The 8,953-nt window shown below is 37.9% G+C and overlaps 1 protein-coding gene across 1 annotated transcript; it reads right to left on the bottom strand.

Annotated features, from left to right (window-relative positions):
• Positions 1-6,749: 6,749 nt before the first annotated feature.
• Positions 6,750-8,517, bottom strand: LOC101442388 (phosphoglycerate kinase 1-like). Its single transcript, XM_012521572.4, has one exon. The coding sequence runs from the start codon at positions 8,436-8,438 to the stop codon at positions 7,185-7,187; it is 1,254 nt and encodes a 417-aa protein (XP_012377026.2). The 5' UTR covers positions 8,439-8,517; the 3' UTR covers positions 6,750-7,184.
• Positions 8,518-8,953: the final 436 nt, after the last annotated feature.

Genomic DNA, 8,953 nt, shown 5'->3' with positions numbered 1-8,953 from the left:
TTGCCTAAGAACTATGTCTGCGGAGGAGGGGAGTCTCTGCCATAGTCCCACTGTTTGCCTGCAGTCCCAGTACTTTCCAAAACAGAGTTGTACCCCAGTGTAAGACTAGTGTCCTCAAACAATGAGCTGAATCATTCACATCCTTATAAACATACACTATTCCAGCTCATAATTGCTGACCCAGTGTTTCACCCTAAAAGAATAGATACTCAACCTCAGTTGTGAGATTTGAGGTGCTCAGGAAATCCTTGGTACCAAAACTGTCTCCCCGACCTAAAATCCTCAATCTCTGAAATTCCACATCTGAGGATTCAACCTGTAGTACATTTTTTAATGGAAAATGTTTCTCAGAAGTTTATACATTTTATTATTCTGCAATGAAAAGATAATAATTTATCAGAACTGAATTCTCCAGTTGGGATTTGAGGCAGCATGGCCTGAAAGAGGAGAGATAATTTTAAAAGAGGGAATGAGCAAAGAAATAACAACTAAAGCACTGAAGGAACTTACCTACTTCTCAGAGTGGTCAGTTGCCAATCACACAAGGATAACCTGACAGATCAATATGCTTCTTTGATCACAATGGCAGGAGAAAAAGGGAAATAGCACAGATGATAAGATAGAACCAAGGGAAAATCTGGCCATAACACATACTATTACACAAAATGTTTCCACTATGGGAAGACAGAGAATAGAAAGTAGAGCAAGTCACATTATATCTCTGAGCCTCAATTTCCTTATGTATAAAATGTTGGGTATATTCCATATGTAAGCCCACATGCATCCTAGTGAAGATCAAATAAGAAATGGCATATTAAATACTATTGTCACAGTTTGATATTATTGATGATTTCCAAAAAGAAATACTGATTATGTTTGTAAATTGGTCTGTCAGAAGTTTCACGTTTACTTTTTACTTGATTAAATAACGATTAAGGCTTTGATTGGGCCACATCCATAGGGGAGCAGGGACTCAATGAGAAACCACACCTCAGAGAAGCGAGGCTGGAGTTTTGATATTGGAACCCTGGGAAGTAAGCGCACAGAGAAGTAGATACATGAGGAAGGAAAGAAGGCTACATTAGACACGTCAGAAGCCCTGCGAAGAGAAACAAGCCATTCTCCTGATAGTCTACAATGGGCCTTGTGCAGAGAGCAGAGCAGCTGAGCCCAGACAGAAATAAGCCCCAGGAAGAGAGGAACCCAGGAAACCTGAACCCTGGCAGACATCAGCAGCCATCTTGCTCCAACACGGGGCAACAGACTTTGGTGAGGGAAGTAACTTATGCTTTATGGACTGGGAACTGCAAGCTTCTACCCCAAATAAATAAGCTTTATAAAAGCCAACAGTTTTCTGATATTTTGTATCAGCACCCCTTTGGCTGACTAATACAACTATTAAGTATTATACAAAGGTAAAGTATATTATATATATCAGATTATTTTTAGACTTGACAACAAATAAGAAGATTTTTTCCAATTCCTGCTTGGTTGTCAATTTTAAAACATGAGCCCCTGATGAGTCTATATGGCCCAAAGACTGCCTTGAATAAATCTATAGCGTCTTTTCTGCTATTATTCTTTTTCATTCTTTCCTTTGGATTTGGTACAAAAAAGGATGGGAATGAAAGATACTGCTTGTTACTGATTTCTCAATCTCTCAGGAGCTGCCACTGTAAGGATTCCTTTTTTTCTTTCCCCATTCTATAGCACATCTGTAACTAAATCATAGGAACTCTGAGCACCAAGGTCCAACTGAAGAAAATGAATGCAGAGAGAAATAGTTCATAGAAAAATAATTGATGACATGGAAGAGGTTAGAAACTGCCTTTGTAAAATAGCCTTCATAGTCTAGGCAACTGTTAGCCATTCATTTAACACAGTGATACACCCACATTGAATAGACTAGTGAAGACAGAAAACAGCACTATCAATATGTAAAGGCAATGAGGAATTTATTTTGGCAAGTGGTTTATATAATGAATCCAAATGAGAAGACAGAGTTTTAAAGAACAAGTAAGGCAGACCAAAAACCTCTGGAATCCAGAAAAATTGGCAATCAAATTCAGTCGTCAAAAGAGTCACTATATTTGTTCTGTGATGCAAGTTATAGAAGTGCATATTGATCATGGCTTCTAAATGACATTTTCAAGTGTAGATCAATTAGAAATAAAATAACTATTCTATCTATTTGATTAATAATGGATGTAGATCCTAATTATCACCACTGCTTTACTCAATAATTACACAGTAATACTAAAATGTTTCTAGAAAAAAATAAAATAAAATAAAATTGTTTCCATGTTTACAGAGTATAACATAAAGAGATGTAAAATAATTAAGACATCAAGAAGAATAAAATCAGAGAAAAATACCTCAGGAAAAATAATAATTTATTCAATCCAAAATTAATCAAGTATACATTTACTATATCCAAAAGCTACATTTTGACCTTTCAATGCATTTTTTGGTTATTCCTCTCACTAATTCTGAGAGGAATAGCATTAATCCTATCTCAGAGATGAAGAAATTGAGACTCAGAGACATTTTCCATGGTAACTCAGGTAGAAAGTTAGGTAATTGGCATTCAAACGGTCTCTAAGTCCAAAATTCTTTCAATATAATAACTTGCTTTTAATGTAATAGGTTTCTCATTCTACTTATTGTAGGAATAATAGCTTCAACAATTATAACATAGGGTGCCCAAAGCTACAGAAGTTAGAAAGCATTTGTAGAAAATGCTAAATGGTATTTTCAACAATTATAGGAAAAATTAATAATATGGTTATTTTAGGAATAGATGAAGAAAAAACTTAATGTGAGAATCAGTTGGTACCTTTAATGAATACTTACCATGAAGTGAGGAAAGATAATCACCAAGAGACATCAATGCCCTAACCAAATAGAAAAATAGATTATACATAAGTACCAGGTAACACAAGGCTTGAAGTACCTTAGAGCACTTTGAAGTGCAAACATCTAATTAAATAAAGAGAAATATTTTTCACCAGAGAACACAGAGGCCAGTCATCTGTTTAAAACATTTCTCATTTTCTAAAATTTCAGCCATTTTAGTTTCACCCTTAAAAACAATGTGGACATATTAAGGAAGTACTCAAAGGAAACTGGAAGACTACAGCAGAGAAGAGTCACTGCTCTCATTTTTGCTCTAGTTTTCCACAGTGTCATTTTCTACTCTACCCCAGCTCTTCATCTTGGTAACATAATGAGCAAGTCAGAAGTAAATAAAAAATAAATTTTAAAAACGAAAAGTTCCATTATAAGGCAAGAGCTAAGAGAGTAAAAAAATTGATAAGACATGCTCAAACTAAGAGACAGGAAAATGCCTCAAATTTTTTTAATTGCAAAGTAACTATAATCTCTCTTCAGAGATTAATCCTATTATGTCCACACATGAAAATTAAGTGGAGAAATGAGAATATAACCTGTAAAAGGCAAAACAAAACCCGAAACTTTGCTTTGAATATTCAGATAATTTGTGTCTAAGGTGCTTCAGGTAAGGGTTTATATTATCTACACAACTGCTTCTTTCAGTTAGTGTGAACTCTGATACATATAAAAAATGAAAAGGAAAATCAGTCCAGCTGCCTCTTCTGCTTTGAGAACAAAAATGAAGCACTGATACATTCTACAAAATGGATGGACCTCAAAAATACTGTGCTAAGTAAAAGAAGCCAGACTCAAAAGACCATTTATTATATGATTCCTTTTATATGAAATGCCCAGAAACAAACAAATCTACAGAAGGAGAAAGCAGATTAGTGGTTGTCTGAAGCTTGGGATGGGGAGAAAGGAGGAATAGGAGTGACTGCAAATAGGCACAAGGTTTCTTTTTGGGGTGAGAGAAACTATCTAAAATTAGATTGTGGTGATGGTTATATAACTCTAACTTTACTAAAAATCACTAAATTGTACACTTAAAGGGAGTAAATTTTATGGTATGTGAATTTTGCTTCAATGAAGCTGTCACAATTTTTTTAAGGACAGTCCTACCAAATACCAAATTAAATTTTGAAAGAGTCCCTTCCCCTTTGTTAATATAAAGTAAAAATAGTTCCCTGATGAGAATTTTCTCGTCATTTCTCATGATTAGAAGGTCGAATAAAGTAATATTTATATCTCTTTTCCCTCTGAAATTCTCCCTAGTGTACCCAAGAGAAAAATCTCAACTGAAACTAGGAGCCTTTGAAACAACCAGCACTTCATCTCTTCTGTAACACAAATAAAAGCTTAGGAAAGGATCGAATTTAGAATGAGTCAAATTCTGGACTAGGAGAATGAATGTCTAACCCCACACATGAAAATTTTATTTTAATATAATTTAATTGCTCTTTCTAAAAGTACTTTATATTGGGAAAACATATTTGGGCCTGTGACTCATAAACTTACTTTCTTGAGTTTTCAGAACTTGTGGAAATGCTTTCCTCGATCTGAAAAGAGCTTTTTATATCTTATTTTATATTATGGGCCACATCAGATTGGGTTAGTCATGCTCATTAATGAGAAATCTCCTAAATTTAATTGGGCAATCACAAAACGAATTTGAGCAGAAAGAAATATGATAGTAATGGAAAAAGACTGTTACCTTTGTGATTTTAAAGGAGATATGCAGGCATTACTACTCCTAACAACCAAAACAGTTTACCAAAAAGACATTTTGCTTTCTGTGATGAACAATCCCAAAAAAGAAGTATATATTTTCATGTCTTGAGGGAAGAATAAATTCCTTTAAATTAATACAATTGTTCCACAACAGTAAAATAAGCCTGCATACTACACAAGAAACATAATGGTAGTAGTTACATTTAACATTTATTTCATAGGTTGAAGAATAGCAAGAAATGCATAAAAATAGGAATGGGCTAGAAAGAGGGGTGGGGTGGACATCACCAAGAGACTAGACTCTGAAGCTGACAATGGACTTTGGGCGCAGCCAAAAGCACTGCTTCCAAGTGAAGCAACTGACTACCACTTGGCTTTAGCCATACCCTTTTTAATGAATATCTATCTCCCTTTTGAAGATAAACTGCCTTCCAAACCTCTGGCTTCTGTCAGGAACAACTGCTTTCAGGCCTACTGGGCAATTGACTCCCTAAGATTTCTTTCCACTGACCTGGATTAAGAGCATTGTTTCTTACACCTCATAATCTTCTCTTTCTTGCTTTTTGTTTTTCTTTAGCTAATACTCATTTTCACATAGTTTTTATTTTTAATAAAAGGTGCATAGACAGTAAACCTGATGAGACCATATATATCTAGAAATCTCTCTAGAATGCCTCACACTTGATAGTTTGATATGATAGCTTCAAACCATCTTCCCTCAGAATTATACAAGACTGTTCTGTTGTTGTCCAGCATCCAGTGTGCTTGATGAGCAGTCTGGTGACACTCTGACTCCCATTCCTTTTTTGATAAACTGTTTTCTCTTAGAATAGTCTCATTGTTTTTGGTATTTTAGAATTTCACCATGATGCACCTATCATTTCTGATGTTCTCACTGTACAGAATTATGTAAGACAGGAATCTTCAGCTAGTAGTATCTTGGAAGCCCTCTAGTCCTACTCTCTATATGTTACATATTTGAACAAGTGGTTAATCAGCTTCTAATTAACACTTCTAGTGTTAGGAAATTTCTTATTTTCCAAGACAATCCATTCCACTTTTTTGGCAATTCTTAGATATTTCTCCCTTATATTGACTCAGTATATGCTGCCCAAGGGAAGCAGATGTGGCTCAAATGATAGAGCTCCCACCTACCATATGGGAGGAACTGAGTTGATTCCTGGGGCCTCCTGGTGAAAAAGAAGAGAAAGCATGCTTGGGTGACAAGCCAGTGCCCACGTGAGTGCCTGCATGGTGAGCTAGTGCCCAAGCCAGTGCCCTCACAAGTGCCCGTGTTGTAAGCCAGTGCCACATGCAAATGAGTCACACAGCAAGATGATGATGCATCAAAAGAGAGATGAAGGGGAGAGTCAAGGTGAAGCACAGCAGAAACCAGGACCTGAGGTGGTGCAATGGACAGGGAAACTCTCTCCCCATTAGAGGTCTCCAGGATCGAATTCCAGTGAATCCTAGAGGAGAGAAAATGAGAAGAGAAGACAACACAGACAGCAAAAAACAGCAGGGTAGGAGGAAGGAAAGGGGGGAGAAAGAAAGAAATCTTAAATATATATATATGTATATATGCTGCCCAAAACATTGTAGATATTACCCAGTGGTCCTCTACCTTGTTTCTGGAGTTATATAAAATAAGCCTCACTGTTTGTCATATGATAGGGAGTGCACAATGTTTGTAGATAGTAAGGAAGCTATCCCACCTCTCCATGCTAAATGTTCCCAGTTCTCCTGTTTATGAAGAAACTATGAGGAAAGTCATTACAAACACATGCTTATCTTCTCTGAGTCTGCTAATACAATGAAACAAAATTGGGATCAAGAGAAGAGGAAAAATGACCTTGGCAAATATGAGAGAGAGATAGCCAGTGCACATTTTATAAAATACATTTTAAAAATCAGCTTCCTAAAACCTAGATCCTTGGGTCTTCATTTATAAGAGAATATAGTTAATGAATAAAACATAGAATGGTCAAATATTCTTATTTGCATAAGTAAATGATATATGTGTATTATTTTAAAAGTGAATTATTGAAGTACCTATTTTTTCCATATTTTCTGAAAAGGTTATTGGGAATAACTTAGAGCTAAACATGTTTTTAAAGGGCAAATCATTTTTTTTTAAGTGGATACTTTTATTGTTTTTTTATACATCATCAACTCTGCACCTTTCCTACCTGCAACTGGAATTTCATCGCTTCCAGGCAGAGTAGTGAAATGGTAACAAAGCTAAAGAATAAACTACTTCAAAAAGAGAACTAGGTTAACACAACTCACTTTGTTTTAGCAGGCAATATATATACACACTCTAGAAAGCCACAATGGTTTAGTCACTAAGAAATTCAAATTGGATTGTGAAGAATGTAGGCATATCCACGGTACAATAAAGATGAGATGTTGTGCAGCTGTTTAAGGGTTCCTGGCACTGCATTTCTTGGCCACTAGCTGAATCATGATGTGGAAGATGATGTTAGCTAATGCCAAGAGGTGAAGTAGAAAGCACTAAGTTGTCTTAGGGGCTATACACAGGAACCAAAAGGCAGGAAGCACTAATAACTGCTGAGAGCATCCACCCCAGGAAGGACTATACCTTCCAGGAGCTCTTGACTGGCACCACCCCCAGTGCTGACATGGCTGACTTTATCCTCCGTGTTCCATTTGGCACAGCAAGTGGCAGTATCTCCACCACCTATTATGGTGATGCAGCCCCTTGAAGTGGCTTTCACCACTTCATCCATGAGAGCTTTGGTTCCTCGGCCAAAAGCTTCCCATTCAAATACACCCACAGGACCATTCCACACAATCTGCTTAGCCCTTGTAACAGCCGCAGCATACTTCTTGCTGCTTTCAGGACCACAGTCCAAGCCCATCCAGCCAGCAGGTATGCCAGAGGCCACAGTTGCTTGGCCAGTCTTAGCATTCTCATCAAACTTGTTAGCAGTAACAAAGTCCACAGGCAAGGTAATCTTCACACCATTCTTCTCAGCTTTGGACATTAAATCTTTGACAATCTTGGCTCCCTCTTCATCATACAGAGATGTGCCAATCTCCATGTTATTGAGCACCTTGAGGAAGGTAAAAGCCATGCCACCACCAATAATCATCTCATTGACTTTGTCCAGCATATTACTGATCAGTTGAATCTTGTCTGCAACTTTAGCTCCACCCAGGATGGCCAAGAATGGTCGCTCTGGACTCTCCAAAGCCTTGGCAAAGTAATTCAGCTCCTTCTTCATCAAGAAACCACCGGCTTTCTGTGTCAGATTCACTCCCACCATGGAGCTGTGGGCTCGGTGAGCAGTGCCAAAAGCATCATTGACATAGACATCCCCTAGCTTGGAAAGTGAGGCCCGGAAGGCTTCTATTTTGGCTGGCTCAGCTTTCACCTTGTTGCCAGAGGCATCTTTTCCCTTCCCTTCTTCCTCCACATGAAAGCGGAGGTTCTCCAGCAGGATCACAGAACCAGCAGCTGGGTTAGCACAGGCTTTCTCCACTTCTGGGCCCACACAGTCCTTCAAAAACAGAACTTCCTTGCCCAGCAGAGATTTGAGTTCTATAGCAACTGGCCCCAATGAGTACTTGTCAGGCATGGGGATACCATCAGGCCGGCCCAGGTGGCTCATAAGAACAACTGACTTGGCTCCATTGTCCAAGCAGAATTTGATGCTTGGGACAGCAGCTTTGATCCTCTGGTTATTTGTTATCTGGTTGTTCTTCATAGGAACATTGAAGTCCACTCTCATAACGGCCCGCTTCCCCTTAACCTCCAGCTTGTCCAGAGTCAGCTTGTTGGAAAGAGACATCTTGATAATACAGTGGCGGCGAGAGGCTCTGGACTCAGACAGCTACCACGGCGTCCGTTGTACGCTGAGATTGCGTGCGAAGTCAAGGGCAAATCATTTATTTAAAGTCTTTTCTAAATTAGGATCAAGCTTTGAGGGAATGAGGAATAGCTAAACCATTGTTGAACTCTGTATAAGATGCATCTGTTCCCATATAGGAAGAGTGCTCTTTGAATCCAAAATGAACTCCTCTCTTATAGAAGGGAAACTGAGGATATAACCACTGTTTAGATCTTATTTACAAAATAAGCATTCCTTTGAGCTACATATAACATTCCCAAAGCAACTGATCCAAGAAATCAAATGTATTTCCATTTTTTCAAGCACACTTTCTAGTAACACATCATGGACAAGGAAAACCAAAAAATTGAGTCAAGCTAATGCCCCAGCAGAATGATCCAAAATGTATGTGAACAGCCTCATTCATCTTTTGATCTCTGTCTTGGCATGCTGGGCAAAGCGGTTCTGCCCAAGTG

This window comes from Dasypus novemcinctus, chromosome 3 (assembly GCF_030445035.2).
Source record: "Dasypus novemcinctus isolate mDasNov1 chromosome 3, mDasNov1.1.hap2, whole genome shotgun sequence".
Classification (NCBI taxonomy): domain Eukaryota; kingdom Metazoa; phylum Chordata; class Mammalia; order Cingulata; family Dasypodidae; genus Dasypus; species Dasypus novemcinctus.
The sequence above is the reverse complement of the archived record's forward strand: the minus strand, read 5'-3'. Positions and strand labels throughout refer to the sequence as shown.